This window comes from Hydra vulgaris, chromosome 07 (assembly GCF_038396675.1).
Source record: "Hydra vulgaris chromosome 07, alternate assembly HydraT2T_AEP".
Taxonomy (NCBI): Eukaryota; Metazoa; Cnidaria; class Hydrozoa; order Anthoathecata; family Hydridae; genus Hydra; species Hydra vulgaris.
Genome location: NC_088926.1, coordinates 28,220,001 through 28,242,556, shown reverse-complemented (window position 1 = coordinate 28,242,556; position 22,556 = coordinate 28,220,001). Strand labels below are relative to the sequence as shown.

The following is a 22,556-nucleotide window of genomic DNA, read 5'->3' as shown; positions in this document are numbered from 1 at the left end:
ACTACTATTAAAAATTGAGTCGTGCTATAAGAAATACAGTCTTTTTTTCCCCACAAATCCTAAATTTAATGTACACGTGTTAAGAGTTTCAACAGGTGTGGCAACGCTCATAAGGATAATATCAAGATTATTCCATAAATAATTAAACCCCAATATTGAATCATATCATTATAGAAAAATAATAAGAATAGTTTTGACAATATTAATATATAAATTAACGCTGGCCAGACTTTTTGGCACGAGAGCCGCATTCAAATACTTATTTGAGCCGAAGAGCATCATTAAAAATTTTGTTAAGAAAATAATTATGCATTCTCTTTTTAAAGATTTTTTTTAAAAAAATTTAGATAAATAATAAGTGCTTTAAAATACTTCATAAAGTTGAAAATCAATTTTTGTTATGAATATAAACAAATTTGTCTGAAGAACTTTTTCTAAAAAACATTTTGTGTACAAATTTTATGTTTACTAGTTTTTATGTCTTACTTGAAAAAAAATTTTTAAAGGCAAAAACTTTTCTTTAAATGTAAGCTTGTTTAAAATTTTAAATTATCTTGAGTGTTTCGAAAAATACATTTCAATCAAATTAAATAAAAATATGATTCCCTTTTACTCACACTAGAAAACCAGTTATAGAAAAGAAACATATTCACATCATAAGTTTTTAAAAAAGTAACAAAATTAGAAACAGTTAAAAATTTTCCATTAGGCACTAAGATTCGGAACTTTACTGATAAGTCTCTTAAAATCTGGCTTCAAGCTTGTAGTCGCTGCTCTAAGTAACTTTGACAAATGTTCAGTGGTGAGAATTGCACGATACTTTGATTTGACAAATTTCATAATGGAAAATAAAGATTCACATGTGTATGTTAAACCAAAAGTTTAAACAAATTTTATACTAATTTTTTTTAGTAAGGGATACTTAACCTCAGACACTCTCTTCAAAAATTCCAATAAAGTTAGTGTTTTATGCAGTATCAGAAGATTTTGGTCTTCTTGGAGATCTAGTAGTTGTGTTTCAAGTTGAGATACATCTTCAACTATGTTAGATGGAATTGGACAACCATCACTAATAATATCAATTAAAAAATGATTTAATTTAAATTCTAAAGATGATTTTAGTGCATACAAATCTATAAACATTTTTTGAAAGTCATCTAGTAAATTTAGTAATTTTTTCTTGTATGATTCAATCTTATGATTATCATGCTGAATTAAAGGATTTGAAATAATCATCTTTTTCTTTTGAGGAAAATAGTTAAAGTTTTTACAGTAAGATCTTTCTGAAAAAAGATAATATTTTTTTGAAAACTAAAAATAGTCTGAGCAAGATCAGATATATATATATATATATATATATATATATATATATATATATATATATATATATATATATATATATATATATATATATATATATATATATATATATATATATATATATTTTTCCCTGAAGAGACAAATTCAGACAAAATCAACCCTTATCCTGACACTAACAAGTTTGTTGATAGGTCCATTGGCTTTACCTAGAGCTATTTCAAGAGCTTCCTTTATATCAACTCCATGAGTTGTATCATTTAGCTCAACCAAATCTTGTAATTCTTCTTTCCCAATTACATCTGATTTTACATACCTAACAAATACTGCCATTTGAGATTTATCTTGAACATTTGTTGATTCATCCAGAGCTAAACTAAATGCTTCACATTTTTTTAAGTCATTCAACAATTGCGGCCCAATATCAGTACTAATCTCACATATTCTTCTTTCAGTTGTATATCGAGAAATAGGAATCTGTGAAATTAATCTTTGGATTTTGCTATTTTTAGGATTTAAAACTAAGAGGACAGCTGAAATATTTTTGTTTACAAAATCTCCATCAGTGTATGGATGTTTTTCACTTCCAAAGCTCCATGCATAACAAAACTTGCTTCTGTTGTAATAATTGATTTTTACTGAATGATGAAACATTTATTTGATTGTTTATTATCGTTTTGAGCAACTCAATTTTTTTTTTCCTGTAATCTGAATTTAATGAATATTCCTTGGAAAAATTTATATAATTAGTTTCATAGTGGCGTTTAACGTTTTTTTGATTTTTATTAATTTTTCTTCGTTATGTTACTTTTATTAAAAATGGTCGAGGATTCAGCTTTAAAAAACTTTATATTTAATTCATTACTAACTAAAAAATCAACACTTTTAAAGAAAGATTTAGATTCTCATAATAAGTTTTCTATTAACAATGATCAAAAAAAAATATTTACCCATTATATTATAATGTAAATTCAAAAAATATCATTGACGGAATGAGGAGCGACTCGTTCTTGATCCTTTATGTTAAAATCGGAAGTCTTTAAAAAAATTTTGATTTTTAAACACAATTTTTATACAAAATTAACATTAATTTTCAAATTATTTGACTCAGCGAGGCATTGTGTGATGACAAAAATATGGTGAACAATTATAACTACTATTTACTAAACTAAAAAGTGATTCACCAAATTAGATCATCAGGCAAAGTAGGCGGGGATGGCGTATTTTTATTAAAAACTCATTATTGTTTATAGTTAAGTCAGATTTAAGTTCAACCACTAATGATGAGTCATTGTGTATTGAACTAGTTAATATAACCTCAAAAAACATCGTCCATGCTTTATACAGACAACCAAATAAATCAATTAAAGTGTTTGAAGATCACATTAAAAGTGTAATTAACAATAAATCGATTTTAAAAAAACCTGTTTATTTGTTTGGTGACTTGAATCTCAATATTTTAGATTATGATACAAATAAAAACATTAGACAATTTTTTAATGTAATCTATAAAATTAGTTACATAGTGTCATCAATAAACCTACGCGCATAACTAAAAAAAGTGAAACTTCATTAGATCAAATTATCACAAATAACTTCCGTAATATAAAAATAAAAATAGGAATATTTAAAACAGATATCTATGATAATTCTCCCATTTTTATTATATCACAAAAATGTAATAAAAATTATATTCAAAAAAATAAAAAAATAACAACAAGAGTAATAAACGACTGCTCAGTTGAACATTTTTATAACCTTTTATCATGTGTTAACTTGGATGGCCTATTCCTGAATCAAAACGCTGATAAAGCCAACAATATATTCATATCAGAGTATTATAAATATTATATTACTTGGATAAAACAAAAACGCTATTAAACCCTCGGATTACTAAGGGTATTCTTAAATCTTCAAAAAAAACAGCAATTATATAACAAATTCCTTAAAAAAAAACCACTCGTAATGAAACTAATTATAAAAACTAGAAACGACCCTTTGATGCAATAGTAAAACAATTAAAAAAATATTATTATTCAGATCAATTAAAAAAGCACTTGAATGATCCTCAAAGTATTTGGCGCATCATCAAGGAAGTCATTGGTAAAAATAATTCTGAAAGAAATACCATTCCAAATTTAATCAAATATAATAATAACAGCGTTTTAAAGAAACAACTAGTGGCTGAAACACTCGATGAATTTTTTGTAAATGTTGGTCCTACATTAGCATCAAAAATTGATTCCTCATAAACCAGCTTTGATTCATACACGGTTTTTAATAAAATTAATATTATGTCTTATAAAAAACTTATTGACGAAGAATTAATTATCGCAGTTTTTTTAATCAAGCCCAAAAAAATTATAGGAGTAAGATGGACATCAATTTTTTTCAAAAAATCGGGAAAATTTGCAAAATATACGGGATTTTTTCTAAAAATACGGACATTTGCTGAAAATTTTAATTTGTAAATAAGTTAAAGCAAAAAATAGTTTTTAATATATTTTTCAAAATGTATTAAGATTTGTAATTATTTTTAAAAAAATTGCTCAACATTTTCAGATATAACTTATTTCTTAATGAATGACAAAAGTGCATTATAGTAAAAAAAATTGAAATTGCATAACCTTATTGTACTGCAAATAAATATTTTTTTTTGTTTAATTTAAATTAAAAATTTAATTTAATTTAAAAAAATTTTTATAACTGGTGGATACATTGTTAACGATGAAAAGTAATCTTTCAAAGGATTGTAACTCAGTTAAACAAAAATTAAACGAAATAATGCAGGTTGAAGTGTTAAAAATCGCGTGCTTGAATGGTTAACAATGATTTATAAAATTAAGTAACTTCATCCCAAAACTGTTTGAACTTTTCTGTTTTCACAGTGTAAATATTAAAACGTTTATAAATTTTAACAACAATTGCTTCAATATCAATATCAAGCATTATTGACACCATTACGATTGACTCCATCAAAATTCAAATTTGTATTTTCAGCTGTGAATGCACAACTTTTTCCTTTAAATTTTGTTTTTCAATTATATCTGAAATTAAATTAGATATTGTTGATACCATTACGATGACTGGTCATTTGGGATTGTTTGGAGTGAAGTTTTTTTTGTTAAAAACACCAATGACTAGATTAAATAATCTTGCAACTACAGGCAACATTTTGATTCTGTTATGATTAAAAGTATCTGTTTCGAGATCTATAAAATTCACTTTTTGTTGTCTCATCTATAAATGGTGCAATTACTTGTGTTATGACAGCAGCTGTTTTACTTTATACAAGTGTAAACTTTTTTACACTTGTAAAACCTAAAAAAAACCTAAGTACAATCATTAGAACGAAATGACAAATAATGCTTAGCAGTGTGATACGCAAATGTTGCTTCCTTAGCAGCAATCTCAAGATCATTATTTGATGCATCTATTTTTTTGAAGAATTCATTTACTTTTCTGTTTGATAATTCAGCAGCAATTGACGACTTATGCTTTTTAGTATTAATATATGTTAAACAATACTACTTCAACCTCCAAACTCAACTGAAAATACTGCTGAACATAAATTGCAATATGCATTATCGTTTCCGACCACTTTTTTAATAAATTCAAATTCAGTTGCATATTTGTCACTCAATTGAGTTTTTCGTTCCTTTTTCTCAGACATGATGCTATAAGAAAGTCAATTTTTTTTTTTCTTTTTTTTTTTTTTTTTTAAACATCTTCGCTTCCAACAAGGCTGCAAACAGCCACTATTTAAAGTTGGAAGTTACTGTAAGAGAAAAGATGAAGATTGTAGAGCAAGATAACGATTGACGGACGATTTAAAAGATTGCAAATTATATAAATCAGGAAAGCAAGATGAAGGAAGCGAATTCCAAAGAACTGATGTTCGAGGAAAAAAACTAGACGAATAAGCGTTTTTGGAGCACTTAGGAACAGTCACAGAAAAAAGATGACACTTAATTGAATGACGAGTAACACGAGAATAAATTTTAGTAGATGGCACAAGAGACGCTAGCTCTTTAGAGCAATGCCCATTATAATATTTGTAGAAAAGAGAAAGAGAAGCAACATTACGACGATGTGATAGTCGTTGAAGGTTGGCTGCAAGAGCAAATCCAACTATGATTACAATGCGTTTTTGCACCTTGTTGAAAAGAGAAAGGGCATCATTATAAGATCCGCCCCAGATATGGCAATAGTATTCCATACAAGGCCGGATTTGAGATTTATAGAGATAGACAATAGATTCCAGAGTAAGAAAGTGGCGAGCTCGATAAAGAGATGCAACCTTAGCAAATGCTAATTTTGCAACCGATTTGATATATGGTTTCCAAGAAAGATTGGAAGTAAGAGTTAATACTAGAAGATGAAGAGTAGGTGACTCATCGAGTGCATCACCGTTCATAAATATAGGAATTATATCTAAATTATTAATATTAACAAATATCTAAATTATTAATATTAACAAATATCTAAATTATTGAGATAACAATTGGCTGAAAAAAATGGAGTTTTATCTGAATTAAAGTTCACCAGCCACTGTAAGCCCCATGCTGTAGCAGAAATGAGATCCTTTTCAAGCTCAAATGCCCCCTCCAAGCAATCAGAAGGTGTTGGTTTCTTATTACGACAAGAATAAATGGTAGTATCATCAGCAAACAATGCCACCTTAGATGTGAGAATATCTGGAAGATAATTAATGTAAATTAAAAAGAGTATAGGGCCAAGGATAGAACCTTGAGGAACCCCTGAAGTTACAGAATAAGAAGAAGAGTGTTGTCCATCGAGGACAACTTTTATGCTACAATTGGAAAGGAAGGATTCAATGATCTTAAAGATGTTGCCGGATACACCATAAGAAGAAAGCTTATGGAAAAGACCAGCATGCCAAACTTTATCAAACGCTTTTGAAATGTCAAGAGCGATGGCCTTAACCTCTCCACCTTTATTTAATGCACGATAAAACCCGTCAGTTATTACTGTTAGCAAATCAGCTGTAGAACGAGAAGATCGAAGTCCATATTGATGGTCAGAAAGTAAGTTATTAGATTCAAGATGAGAAATTAAGTGTTTATTAATTGAAGATTCAAAAACCTTGCTTATGATAGGAAGAAGACTTATGGGACGGTAGTTAGACGAACCAGATCGCTCCCCAGAATTTTTGATAGGAATAACAGATGCGGCTTTCCAGCAGGCTGGAAAACAGGACTCTGATAAGCACTTGTTGAATAGTTTTGAGAGTATAGACGACATCTCCGGAGAACACTTCTGCAAGACAATAACAGGTACTTTGTCTGGGCCACAAGCTGAAGAAGAGTCTAGGCAGGAAATCACTTTAGATACATTTGCTGGAGTGATATGAATGTCAAGCAATGGATCAACCTGTTTGTTGGCAAAATCAGGTAGAACGCAATTAGTGGAATCAAGAGATGATATTGATGAAAAGTTTTTAGCAAAACAGTTCGGCTTTGTCTTTAGGTGAGGTGACAAAGTCTGAACCATACAAGAGAGGTGGAATTATAGATTTGCCCATATTATTGATATTATTAAAGATTCTCCAGAAGTCACGAGAGCCTAATTTTTGAGATGAGATACGAGATTTCATGACCTGAGAATAGCGTTAGACAAAACCTTTTTACAGTTGTTTCTAGCAGTAATAAACAGACGTCTGTTTTCTGGAGAATTGTTTTGCTGATAAATATGGAAGTAACGGTTTCGATTGGCAATCGCAGCATCACAGTGTGAGGAAAACCATGGAGGAGAATGAGGCTTGACCTGGAATCGTCGAGAGGGAATAAAAGATTCCATGCCAGCCTGAATCCACGAAGTTATGTAAGAAGCACATTTGTCGACAGGAAGTTGAAAGATATCTACCCAAGGGCCATCACGAAGAAAATCACGGAAAGAATCCCAGTCAGCTTTACTGTAGTTGTAAGAGGTTCAATAATAGTGGTATTTAGGTGATGAAGAAGATTGAGATATTAGTTTTAAAGAGATCAAACTGTGATCAGAAGCACCTAAGGGTGAATGTGGAGAAACTGAGCACTGACTAGGATCAGAAACAAGACATAAGTCGAGTTGAGAAGGTAAATGAATAGAGTTGTCAGGTAAGCAAGTTGGAAAGTTGACTATTTGAGTTAGGGATTGAGAAAGGCAAAAGTTGTAGGCTTTAATGCCTGCAGAGTCACTGACACTAGAGCCAAGCCATTCAGAGTGGTGAGCATTAAAGTCACCGACAACAACTATATTAGCTGATGGATAAAGAGAGAGGGCTTGGTCAATATGATCAGAAATAACATCAAAAAGAGTGCAGTCTTGAGATGAAGGAGAGCGATATAGAACAAAGAGAAAGGCAATAGAGTGAAGTGGTGCTAAACGAAAGCACATGAAAGAATAGTCTGTGGATTCAAACCTAGTTTCACGACAAACAGGTGAATTCTTACGAATGTAAATGTCCAGGCCAAGCATGTGCCTATTGGACTCTTTACGAATCAGAGGAAGATAACCATCAACACTAAGATTACAAGATGAGACAGCCGAACTCAAATTAGTCTCACAAAGAGCAAGTAGGTCTGGTGAACTTTGCAATAGATAAGACTCAACAGAAGAAAAGTTACTTTGAAGACCACGAATATTAGTGAATGATTTAGAGAAATTGGTAATGATGATGGTTTTTTGTGTTTTATAGTTTTTGGTACTTTATTCATTTTTAAATTAGATTGGAGAACTCGACTCAATGCATAGATAGTACTCAGAACACCGTTTAATAGCCCAAGCAATTTCCTCATTACTACTAATAAACCCTAACCCGTAACAAAGGGCTCCAAATGTGGCCTCCGCAATGCACATCAAAAGTACAAACAGGGACACCATCCATGCGCAACATGGCACTGTTAATACTTTGATATTTTTCAGCTGTTGATGGAATCAGCCTCTCTGAGAGCTACCACAGAGTTCGGGAAACCTGACTTCCAGCCGGCCTCAGAACCATAAAACTGTGTTTTAGAGCTGCACCCTCATAAGGAGATAATAGAATGAGTTGCCTAGTCATAAAAACAGTGACACAAGCAAACCCATGCATTGAGTCAAGAAGATCCAGCATTCAACATCCTAAACTGGAAACAATGTATTAAAATAACATCTGCGCCAGCCTAATAGATGAAAAAGGGTTGCGAGGCTGGTCAACAGATAGAATCTGTTTACCCCTTAAGTCTTTGCCTAGGAGGCCTTCTACAAGACAGTAGCTGGGTGCATTTAACTTCTGCCCAAGATGAGTATTTTTATCGAGACACCATCTCTAGCCTTTACTCAACCAAGAGCCCCAAGGCAGGGGGTGTTTTAAATCGGAGTTGGCATCTCCTAGCCTTTGCCTAAAAAGGCGTATCCTACAAGGCAGCAGGACATGAAGCAGATTGTACTGGGTTACATGTTACCAGTAGCAGGATAACCTTATCTGACTATAATTACTAATTAAAACAATCTTAATTGTACATTTTTTATTTACAATCTTATGTAATATAACTAATATAATAAAACTAGTTTAATATATAAATAATATAATATAATAACTAAATAATATATAATTAATAGATAATATATAAATAATATATAAGTAATATAATATAATAACTAAAATAATATAACTAGTTTAATATATTATTCTTATTTAGGAATTAAAAATATAAATTTAAATATTAAAAACAATAATTTCTTGTAACTAAAAAACATTCAACACAGGTTAAGAACACATTCAACGCAGGTTAATAATTCAAAAATACGGGACAAATGAGGTCGCATAAAGGACACGGGACATTTTGTAAAAATGCGGGACTATACAGGCTAAATACTCGCAAATGATCACTCTATGTAGGAGTTAGGGTCAGGGTTAGGGTTAGTTTAACCCTAAGTAACCGTGAGTAGTCAATACAGCTGCTAATCATTTAGATCATTGAGCTCTCTTTTTGTAGAATACACTAACCTAACTTGAATTATGTTTGGCACGCTGATTTTTTTATTCGTAAATGACATTTTTTGATATGCTTATTACTTTTTGATAAACAATTTATCTAATAAATTGGTAAAATTTTAGTCCAATAAATTTTTTGGTTGCAATTACTTTATTTATTATATTTTTGATTTAGAAATTTATTTTTTTTAATAAATTTAACATTAAAATTTTAAAAAATTAATGTAGCATTAAATTATTTCGTCTCTGCCTCTCTCTCTCTCTCTCTCTCTCTCTCTCTCTCTCTCTCTCTCTCTCTCTCTCTCTCTCTCTCTCTCTCTCTCTCTCTCTCTCTCTCTCTCTCTCTCTCTTTCTCTCTCTCTCTCTGTATACATATATATATATATATATATATATATATATATATATATATATATATATATATATATATATATATATATATATATATATATATATATATCTATACATATATATACATATATATATATATATATATATATATATATATATATATATATATATATAAATATATATATATAGATACATACATATATATATATATATATACATACATATATATTTATATATACACTACCGTGCAAAAGTCTCCGCTCATTTGTAATATTTCAATAAAGTAACAAAAGTTTGCAAGAAAATGGCGTTTATTTTTAATTGTTTATTCAACAATGAATTAGACAGTAAATACAATACATTTTATGATGATTTTAAATATATAAAATCAATAAAATGTTAAAATACAAAGTTGTAAATGTTAAATTTTATTTTCATCAATATGAGACCCCTTGGAGCGTATAACAGCAGCACATAATCTTGGCATTCGGGCTAATAGTTTATTCATGGTTTCCGCTGTTATCTCATTCCAAGCTTTTTGCAAACGTTCCCATAGCATTTGCTGATTAATAAAAGATGTTTCACCTGCTTCTCTGATTTTCCGATCCAGCTCATCCCACAACTTTTCGATGGGTGATAGATCTGGTGATTGAGGAGGCCAAGTCATAATTTTGCAAACTTTTCCCCTTTCTTTTAGTTTCAAATAATTTTTGCATAATCCAGATGCATGTTTTGGATCGTTGTCCTGCTGCATGATGAATCCTTTCCCAATTATACGAATACCAGATGGAATCGCGTGCTTAACCAAAATATTATGGTACATGTGTTTATCCATGGTAGATGTGATTTTAACTAAATCTCCAGTAAACCCATTGCCAAAACATCCCCAAAGCATAATATTACCACCTCCATGTTTTACAGTACTTTGTATACATTGAGGAAGCACTCTTTCATTAGGTAAACGCCTAACATGCACGCGACGTCGGGTACCAAAAAGTTCGAACCTACTCTCGTCTGTCCATAGAACTTTCTTCCAATCTTCTAATCCCCAATTTTTATGCATTTTTGCCCATTCCAATCTTTTCTTCTTATTTACTGCTCTCAACAAAGGTTTACGTGCAGCAACGCGTCCAATTAAGTTGACTGATCTTAGTCTTCTTTTTACAGTATCAGTTGATACTGGCTTTACCCTTGTTTTGTTGAGTTCTGCTGTTAAAATTGTGGCTGGAATTTTTCTATTTCTTTTGCTGGACACAACAATAAACGTATCTTCTTGCCGTGATGTAACTCTTGGTCTTCCAGAACGTGATCTGTCACTGTTGGAACCAATATCATACAATCGTTGTAGAGCATATCTCACACCTGATTCGGATATTTTTAACCTGGAAGCAATTTTTCTATATGAATAACCTTCTTCACGTAAAATACATATTTTGCCACGAAGTTCTTCACAATATTCTTTTTTTACTTTCACCATTTCTCAAATTCTTTATTAAATTCAAGACATTAAATGCGCACACTAATGCCATTTTCAAGTATAAATATAAACATAAGTCTATTAAAAGCAACCAATTAAAATTACTGAAAACATCCTTACCATGCCGGAAAGTATCATGCTACTGTCAAACCTAAGCTTACAAAAAATATTTTGGTTAAAACTTTTGTGCAGTTTTAAATTTAATAAAGAATACTGAAGATTTTTATATGTATTTTACGTGAAAAAGGTTATTCATATAGAAAAATTTCTGCCATGTTTTTAGGAGCAGAACTCAACAAAACAAAGGTAAACAAAATTATTTGAAACAAAAAGAAAAGAAAAAAGTATGCAAAATTATGATTTGGCCTCATCAACTTTTTATATTAACATTTTATTCTTTTTATATACTTAAAATCATCCTAAAATGTATTGCATTTACTGTTCCTTGCAAATATTACACATGAGCGGAGACTTTTACACGGTAGTGTATATATATATATATATATATATATATATATATATATATATATATATATATATATATATATATATATATATATATATATATATATATATATATATGTGTGTATATATATATTTATATATATGTGTGTGTATATATTCATATATGTGTGTGTATATATATATATATATATATATATATATATATATATATATATATATATATATATATATATATATATATATATTTATATATATATATATATGTGTGTGTGTATATATATATATATATATATATATATTTATATATATATGTGTGTGTGTATTATATATATATATATATATATATATATATATATATATATATATATATATATATATACTTGAAACTAAATTAAATTTTATTGCTAATGTTTCAATATTTTAGTGAAGAAGGCACATTAAAACTTTATATAGTGTATAACTTTATATAAATAAATTTTTATAAATATATTAAGATATTGATGAATGTAATGAGACATCGCCATGCCATGGGACTAATGTTGTATGTAAAAATAATTTTGGCAGTTATTTGTGCAAATGTGATCAGGGATGGAAGCTAGATAATTATAATGTTAGCTGCGTTGGTAAGTTATTTAATTTTTAATTCAAAATTAAACAAAACATTTTTTAAAGTTTTTTATACAAGCATTAAAAAAATGATATTATTTTAAGAATTCACAAAATTATCCACATTTCTTCTTTTTTCCTAATATTAAATCTTATTATTGATTGTTACCTTTTTTATAAACTTTTTAAATTATTTTTTAATACCCTTAATCTCCTTCCATTTTAAAACCAGAGAAAACCAGTCACTCAGATACTCAGTTAGTTGAACCAAGAGTAGTCATACACCTGCTTTTCATTCATAAATATAAAAAAATACAATAACACACTAAATACAAGGAATAAAGAGTATAAAGTAAAAAGGAATAATTAAAAATTAACTCAAAAGCAAAAGTTTATGTAGACATAAGACTTTTAACTCATTAAAACTACATTGATGTTACACGAAATACCGAAGAGTAGGATCAATTATGTAACGCCTGACATGAATACAGGTGGCAGCAATTAAAACGTTTTTATGTATTTTGTATTATGAAAATCGATGCCCTTCTTTTTATTTTGGTTGATTTAAGTATATACTTTTAAAAGAACGTAGTTCAGTTATTGAGAATCCTTTTACTAACACCATTTTGTGATCTTCTTGTATAAGTGATAGTATATCTAACTTCTCTGTAACTTGAGAGTCTGAAATAGACCATGGATAAATGTCACTGAAATAAAGGCCCATTCTATGAGGAGCGAATTTAACAAGGGCTTTCCCTGAGTTTTTTGTATGGAGAATACATTAAACTACTAAAATCAAGATTAGAAGCATTGAAAACTGAAATTTGAATTCAGTGGCAATAATATCAATGACAGTTAATCCAATATAATTGGTATTGAAATGTTTGTTTTCTTGATTTAATATTTTCATAGGTAAACTGTTTTGTTCTCCAAATAGTTATGCAACCAGAGTAATGCATAATTTCAACTTTTAAATCTTGAAATTTTACACTTTGCTCAAGTATTTTTTTTTCAAATTTAGTTATAAAATTATCTTTTTCTTTTGTAACAGTTTGTAATAAATCAATTGTTTTTAAGGATTTTTAAAGTCGTTTTTTTATATCAGTGTTTAAAAACTCTCTAGTTTTTCATAGTTTGTGTAGCACAAACTTAGAAGGTTTGTCATCTTTTAAAACTATATATGTTTCAAACTATTGTTAAAGCAGTTTTACATCTTCTTGAAGCATTTTTAAATATTAACAATTTCTTAGCTTTTTATGTTGTCAAAATTGTGTTATTTTAGCAATACTTTGAGTTTATAAATCGATTTTTAAGCTTTTCCGACTGATCTGGAGGATTAGTAATGTCTGGTAAATACTTGGTGTTATCCCTAGTGTTCTTACTCCAATGGACAGAATTGTTAACTTCTGGAATGTTCAAGAATTTAAAACTTCAGGAATGAATTGACAAAAAGTACATATATATACATTTTGTCAATTCATTCCAGAAGTTTTAAAACGCATCATGTTAAATTTTTGAATATTTTAATCTTTCGACGATCGATAAGTTTTTATAGGATTTACCTCATTATCTTCAAATCTAAAGTTGTTAAAATAGAAATACGAGCTGCAATACCACTACATAATTTAGAAAAGAATTAAACTGTCTGAAAATACCAAGTTCAAAACATAAACAAATATTACGCTTTAAAAAAAAATGCCTCCTTAAGTTAATATTAGTTTCCAGGTCACAGTTTGAAAAAGGCTGATTATCAATAAATTCAATGTGCGTAATTGTGGTTGAAGACTATGGTTCATTTTTTAGTGTCTTTTTTCCCCAATGGAATTCAGCATTGTTGTCGTTCATCCAAGTTAAAACAAACGCCATTTGAAATGACCTCCCATTGTATGATTCCGCCTCTGTGCCACCACACAAACCTTATAGCCATCATACAGTGGACATGTTTCGGTATTTCTTTAGGGAAAACACCTGACCGAACCTAAGCCTTCTTTCTTTTGACATTTTTCTCGTAGTGCAAGAGTATAGTATGGCAAATATGACAATAGTTTTCAATAGGCATTTTCATAAAACAAAAGATAATGTTATTTACATACAAAGTTAAGTTATTAAGATACAAAAGTAATATACAAAATGCTACTTTTCACTGAGGAAAAATGCGCTGATATAAGTACTTGAGTTCATAGTTTTAAAACTTTTTAGAACTATATAAGTTCTAAAAAGTTTTACTATTGAGTTTTTCTTTAGGAAAAGAAAAAAATATTTATTTTTTAAATAATTACTTAAAAAAAAATTGTGCTGTTAAAATTATTTTAAACAACAAAAGAAAAAAAAAAGAATATCTGATTTGTGCTTTGTATGTATATGTTTTGTAAAGGCAAAAAAGACTTAATTTATCTTGTATGACCTTGTTTCATTTAAAAAAGTACGCAGGCAGCAAAGATATAATGATCCCGCACTGATACTTTGCAGGCTGTTGTGGTGAACCAGAATTTTTTTTTTTTAGGTTAAGGCCAATAAAATGTAAAAGGCACATGATTGTTAACATTTTTAATTTTAATGAATAAATTTGAAAAACAGACGCGAATTCCAAAATATACTTAGTGACAAAAATTAGTTATTTGACGATGAATTGATTTATAACCTTTCAACAATGGTGCTTTTCTGCGTTTCATATGCAATTGCCATCTGGTTCAATATGTAATGTTATTTTCGTCTTTAATGCTTGCATCTGTTTTAACTTTAATAAAATAAAAATAAACATATGTACAACTTCACAATTTTATATACAACAAATATACAACATGCTCACAACATATATAAAACACCGTTACCATTTTACTATTACATTTATTTTTATTAGTGAAAAAAAAAGTGCTGTTAAAATGACATCAAATCTTAGTTACTAAGACTAAGAGTTAAGCATCGTTTTAACATCATTGTGAAGTAAAATAATTATCAATATTAAAACTTTACAATTAAAACCAAGTTCAGGATACTAACAAATATATTTATTAAAACAAACGGTACTTGGATTATATTAGACCATAACTTCATTGCCAGTTTTATGTATTGCGAATATTTTTGAGGCATTTTATGATTATTAAATAATTTACTTCATACCAGATTCTAAAAAAGGTATATAACACGCTGTGATAAATTAATTTATAATTTTATTATAAATAGATGTCTTTAAAATGTTGCCACAGTATAATTACATCTTAAACATTTTAAAAAAGATGCACATTTATGTTATAAAATTAAAATATTTAAGATTGAACATTTAGCATTACTAGCATAAAAATTTAAAATTTTATTAAAATTTAAAACATTTAAATTAAAACTCAAATTAAATGTTCTTTATTATTGGCAAAATCCAAATGAAATCTGTTTATATAACTGCAACACAAACTTGCCAGCAACAGTGCAGAGAATAAAAAAAAAAGGATTTAAACTGCTGCCTGTGTCTTATAGTTATAAGGTGTTAGGGAGCTCTAAAAATATTAGGAGATTGATGAGCAATATTGAGAAAAAAGTTCATCAAATTTAAATTAGGTAGTTGTGTAAATTAAGCAGATATCTCAAAAGTATCTTAAGGTCAACTGATTATATTACTATAATCTGCCAAAAAAAGTCTCAATACTAGTGTTTCACAGGAAGACATGCAAAAGTATCTTTAATGAATTTTATTTTAAGATTAATTAAAGTGAATGCTTTTAAAAAAATAAAAAAAATTTTTGTTGAAAAATTTTTTTTTCATTTGAAAGTCTGTTAACAAATAAATAAGTTGATCTTTAATGTTTTTGTATTATCAAAACGCTTTTCAATAAAGTAACGAAACACCTCAAATAAATATATATATTAAGATTAGTAATAAACTGTTTTTTTTTAATTTATATAATTATGTATTTTTTATAATTAATGTTAATCTTTTGGAAAGAAAAAAAAGTACAAATGTTAAAAACAAAAAATGAAATGGTTTAATAATGCGTTTTTATTTATAATATTTTATTTAGTCAAAATAGCACTATAATTTAAATCAAGAGTGCCTATTTTTTAAACAATCATTAAAAGTAAATTGTTCTTTATTTATTTATAATTATTATTGTTTAAAAAATTATTTTGAATGTAATTAAAAACACATTTTTTTGCTTTAGTTAAGTGTTTCTTTTATTGCCTCTTTCAGCAAGATTTTTTTTTCTTTTTTAACGTAAAGTTTTTTTAGATAAGTATAAGTAGCGCTTGTGCAATATTTGCATGTATACATATTTATGCATATATGTAAATTTAACTTTTTTTATTCACATGTGTATATGTATATGTATGGAAAAGCAGAGTTGTTAGTCCTTGGTCTTGGCCTTGCTTTAATGCCAAAATTTAAGGTCTTGGCTTTAACTTTTAGCCTTGGTCTTAACCTCAGCCCTAAAACTTTGGGCCTTGATCTTGATTGTTTTGGCATTGGCCTTCAAAAAAAAAATACATAAAATTCAAAAATTAAAAGTTTTTTTTTTTTTTTTTTCGGCTTTCATATATTTCTAAAAGTATATTTTCTTATTGACTTTATTGCACATAAACTTGGTTTAATTTTGCAACATGTGGTTTTATTGTCACAGCACTTGCTATTTACAGTTTTGTTAACAATTGGCATTAACATAAGGCAAAAATATAAGCCTTTGGTCTTGAAAATATTTGAGTAGGCCATGGCCTTGCAACTCTCATTCTTGGTCTTGAATTTAAAACTCTCGGCCTTCACCTTGTAACTTTTGGCCTTGTAAACAACTCTGTGTGTAAATATATATATATTTAGATGTTTGTATGCGGAAATTTGTATAAATGTTTAATATATGCTTTTGTGGGTAAATATTTATATATTAACATTAAATGATTACTTTTTTATTAAAAATTTGTTTAGGCTGTTCTCGATGACAAGATCTTATGATCTTCTCTGAGTATCTTCTTCTGAGTATCATTCTTTTTGTAAAGTTAACATTTTTTTGTAATACTTTATACATGCATTTTATTCATTCTTTTATTGTAAAATTTATTTAAAAATATAAAAAAAATTAATTAAAAATGCATAAAATAAATAAAAACTACATTGAAGTTTCAAAAATATTGTTTATACATAGAAATTATTATATTTATTTTATAAAACTCAGTAAATCTAGACTAGAAATAAATAAAAAAGCTTTTCATTTACATAAGCACTTAAAGTAGAAATATTAATCACTTGTTTGATTAAGTGTAAACTTACCAGATTTAGATTAACTATTTAACTTAAGATTTGGTATTTTTGTGTCCTCATCATTTTTATTGCCATACCTTCATTAAAATTGGCTACATTTATTTGGTGGTGGATTAATCATCACAAACAAACTCTAAAAATGAAACAACAACAGTAATAAATTTGATAATTAAAATTGATTTCTTTAAATTTTTTTCATATAAAATTTCAAAATAAGAAAAGGCATCAACTTTTGAAATGGAGTTATTATCACAGTAGAAAAGAGTTGGAGTAAGAGCTTACTCTAACTCTCTGCTACTGTTTTACTGCTAACAGTTTTTTGTTTTAGCTCTACATACCAAAACAAAAATAAGCTCAATAGCATTTATTATTCTTTATAATTTTTAAGGGAAGTGTTTTAAAAATGAAAATATAGAAAAAAAATGACTTTAAAAGTTTGACACAAGGGCAAATCAAATACTTTTTGAAGTAATTTCGATTAATGAAATATAACAGTGTTACTTAAATCATTAATTAGACCTCAGCTCAACATAGAACAATTTGTGTTATGTATTTAAAAGATTTGACTTAATATTAAAAATTATAAGATCAAGAGGTGGTGTGAAACAGCTGTATAGATTTAATAATGACTTGGATGTAATAAATTGGTATAATGTCCCAATATATATGGAAAACCACAAAAGGCAACAATCAATGATATATTAACAACAATCCTATATAATCAAATAGTTAACATTCTTTTTTATAAATAAAACAGTCGCCAAACAGAACCAATTAAAACAAGAAGTTGTGAAAGCGAAAAATTTAAATATATTTCAAACACACTACGATAAGTATATACAAAACTGCAAAAAGCTGTAAAGGTCTGATATTTACTTTTGTTTAACTATACACTAGTTAAACAAAGTAGATATCAGACCTTGACGGAAATAAATTTCCAAAACATATATCATAAATCGAATTTTAATGTGCGGAATACTAATTTTGGCATAACTTTATCCATAAAGAAAAACAAAACAAAAAATTAAGTTTTTAGCTCAGCTCAAGGGGAAGGTTATTTAAGTGAATTTACTTTTATATAATAACTTTTATTAAATAAAATTTGATTTAAAATTGATTTTTATCTGAGTCAATTTTTATTTATGTTTCAACGAAAGAATGACTAACTTAAGTCAATATATGATTAAAGTAGAAGTCAAGTTTAAAAGTTGCTTTTAACCAAGAAACTCATCTAAAACACAGGTTCGAACTTATATATAAAACTCGTTTACCAGCTTCCTTATTTTTTTATTATTAGTTGTATACTATAATCCTGATTTAATCAACTACGACTAAATGCGTCTAATGCGGATTTTTAAAATGAAATAAATTGGTTTTAGAAAATGCTTCTAAACATAAATTGTCATGTTAATTCACTGAGAACAGATATTGATGATGCGTCAAAAACTTCAAGGAAGAGGAGACATTTTTATTTGCTAGAGTTCTTTACAGAGTTTTTCCCCTAATAAACATCCAACAAATGAAGAAATGGTCAAAAGGTATTACTGGTTTGATCTCGAAAAAAGCAACAGGTAAAACTGTAATTAATTAACAAAAGCATTACATTTCTTACATGTTTAATGTTAACTTTTTAATGATTTTTTTTTAATTTTCGCACCACACAGATCAATATCAAAATTGGTTGTCCAGTTGCTTCCGGGACGTATTTAAAATACTCCAGGTTTGCTGATGGAGTGTGCAGAGAGAACACCAAGCAGATAATTATTAGGCGTATGTATTCTGAGAGAGTTTGTCAATTTATAGAAGCAGGCTGGGTTTAACTATATTTTCATTGCTAGGGAGCGAACTATCAAGACCAGAATCACCAAGAAAGTTAAGGAATCACACACTTTAAAAATCCTAAAACACTTAAACTACAAGAGGGTAGCTACAAAAAGGTGAACAGAGAAAACAATAGAGATGAGACCACTGCTCTCTTTTTTACTATTAAAACAAACATATTTGATTCAATAAAAAGTGATTAAATGGGGATTATGAGGCTAAGAAGGAAGACATAAAAATCTTGAGACATTTTCTGAGAGTGGATACGGTCAAATTTGGGAACATGGACAATTTGAAAATAATTAACGCAATAAATCTTGTGAAAATGCTCACAGAGTACAAGAAAAAATAATTAAGGGGTGTCTGAGAAACTCCAAAGATATGAAGATAAAAATAAAAAAAGGAGATAACTATTCGGGCGATGACTTTTCAACAACAAACAGTGACAATAAAATTGAGAGCGACGAACTATGTTTACCTCTTGCTAAAGTCTAGAAAAAACAGAAAAGGTTTCAGAGTGACATGAAAGTTTGCCTTCAGTTAACTATGAAAGATATTCTCAACAATTGGATTCCAATCATGACAGGATCTGGGATTGGAGTCAGGCCGGGTATGTGTCTTTTGCCTTTGTTTTACAATGCTGTTGGAGTTAATATTGATATGTCGATATCAAGATTACATCTAAACAAGAAAACTCATAATGTTGTGGAGTCTGAGGCACAGATAGTTAGAGAGGAAAACATAGATAAAATAAGAGGTTTAAAAATTTTGGTACATTTCGATACCAAGTTTTTGAAGTGATACAATTGGGAAAAAGGAATATCTAAGTAAGAGGAGAGAATTGCCTTTAGGGCATCTTTACCTGAGCCTGGTCCACTAGACTTTCTTCTAGGCATCATAAAAATCGAATGCTCCATGAGAAATGATCAAACCGTTGCAATTCAAACAATGCTTGAATACTATGAAATGTTGGATCAGATCATCGGGTTGTGTTTTGACACAACATCCAGTAGCACTGTTAAAGATAAAGGTGCTTTTAGCATTATTACTTCCTATGTTCTTAAAAGACCGCTTCTCTGGTTAATGTGCAGACATCACATTTATGAAAGGCACGTGGCATGTGATAAAAGAAATTTTTGGTCCAATAAATGGTCCCAGCAAAATACTTTGTGTAATTCTCCAATAACTATGGCTGCATATTTACAAAGATGTAAACAAACTTGAGAGAATTTTAAAGTTTGACTGGTCTCAAGATGCTTTTAGGCCCGGCTCATTACTGTTCAAACTTGCCTAGGATGCTAAAGAGTTTTGTATCACAGCTTTTCATAAGAATGCTTTCCAGAGAGGTGATTAAAAGTATCTTTATGAGCTTCTGGCATTTTTTCTAGGAGCTGAGTTATTGAACTTTATATACTTACTGATTATTCAGATGATTCAAATGTACCACTCTGTTGATTCCAAGACAGTTAGTAAAAGTACAATAAACCATCTGAAAGCTGCAACCAATAACATTGTATTTTTTGATTGGTTCTTCTTTTTAAAAAACCCTAATGCTTCTCAGGCACCTTTAAATGATTAAATGGTGTTTAATATTGCTTTACAGCTACAAAAAAGTTTAAAGTTACACAAGTTTAAAGAATTTGCAACAGTAGGAAAGACTTTTTAACAAAGTTTTATGCGTCATAATTGGTATTTGTCCCCACAGCAAGTAATTTTTGCTCTTGCTGATAAGGATCTGAAAACCAAAGATAAGGCGAACATGCTAAGCAAGCTACTTTCTTATGATATCCCGTTTAAAGATCTGGTAAAAAAAGGCTTGAATTTAAGGTTGAAATTATTCCTACATCAAAATTAGAAGATTTTGTCAATGTGCAGTCCTACCTTTTGTTCTTGCTATTGGAGATCTCCAAGAAGGAAGTTCTGCTATGGAAAGAAAAAGGCATCAAAGTATGTGAAAATGAGGATGTTTTCTAGTCTTTTACTTACTTTTCAATGTGTTTAAGAACACTTACAGTTGTAAATGACCGTGCAAAACATCACATTAAGTTAATTCAAGATTTCATTAGTAGAACACACAATGAAGACAGGCTTACGAATACTCTCCAGGTATTTCGTCCAATAACACAAAATATCAATGGAATTTTTATTTGTTATTAACAATAATGATTGTTAATGTTTAAGTATTAGCTTTTATAAATTTATGTAATTGTAATATAGGTAGTTAAGAGAAACTGGCAAAAGATTTCAAAGAATGCAACAGAAAGATCATAAAATTATTAAGTTAAATATTATTTGTATTAATAATATTGGTTTATGTTGTATTACAATTTTATTTTTTGATTTTTGAAAAAAATGATTTTTTGATGTTTGAGAAAAATGAGTTACCACCTTAAATTGACCGAGGTGGGTCAAACTTTTTATTGTTTATAGTTTTATAACGTCAAAAAATTTTTGTGTTCATTTTAAATTTTATCGATGAATATAGATTTAGTTAAGAATAGTAAAAAAAAATGTATCAACTTGTTGCTCTAACAATTTGGGCAGTTGTAGCTAAAATTTGAGGGCTTTTTTGTTCCCAGGCTCCAATCATTGCATATCTTTGCAAAACATCCTTATTTGACATAAGTATAAACATACATGTTTTCAATTTGTTCTATGTCTGGAAGATAACCTCAAAGGTTAAAAGATGCTGTATTCACTCATGCGCCTGCATTCTTAAAATTGTTTGCTGTTCATTTTTTTTACATTTAAAACAAGTTTCTCCTTAAAATTGATAATTTATTTTGTGAAAGAATTTACTTAAAGATTTGAAGACAAGCATATTTGTTTGTTTACCACACACCAATTTATTTGTTTGTTTAGGTAACATTTGTAATTGGAACAATATGAGTAAAGTAACTTTTAAGTCAATTTTTACTTAATAAAATAAAAGTAAATTCACCTAAATAAACTTTTACTTTGTCTAGAGACAAATTTTTTTTTGTTGGTATCTGTAGATAAAATGATTTCAAATGCAGTATTCCGCCTATCGAAAAATCAATGTATGATATATTTTTAAGACACTCTACTAAAATACACAAATAATGTAATAATCACAAGTTTGATTATTTATTTATATTTATTTACTGTTTTTAATAATCAATTAGCAAATATATTTGCCGAAAATTATTAAACAATAATTAAACTGCTAGAAACAAATTGAAAGTTAAACCAACTTTGAATTTTCTAAATTATTTTGCTAAAAACACCTCTATGTTGAAATCCAGATATATAGACTTATTATCTTTTTCTGTTTTGTA

General features: G+C 28.5%; 1 protein-coding gene across 3 annotated transcripts in view; it reads left to right on the top strand.

Annotated features, from left to right (window-relative positions):
- LOC136082389 (uncharacterized) overlaps positions 1-22,556 on the top strand; it is a 381,697-nt gene that overhangs the window by 288,298 nt on the left and 70,843 nt on the right. For all 3 annotated transcript variants that reach the window (XM_065801560.1, XM_065801559.1, XM_065801561.1), the window contains one exon: positions 12,083-12,211. In XM_065801560.1, the coding sequence (XP_065657632.1) occupies positions 12,083-12,211 (129 nt within the window). The remainder of the gene's footprint in view (positions 1-12,082; positions 12,212-22,556) is intronic.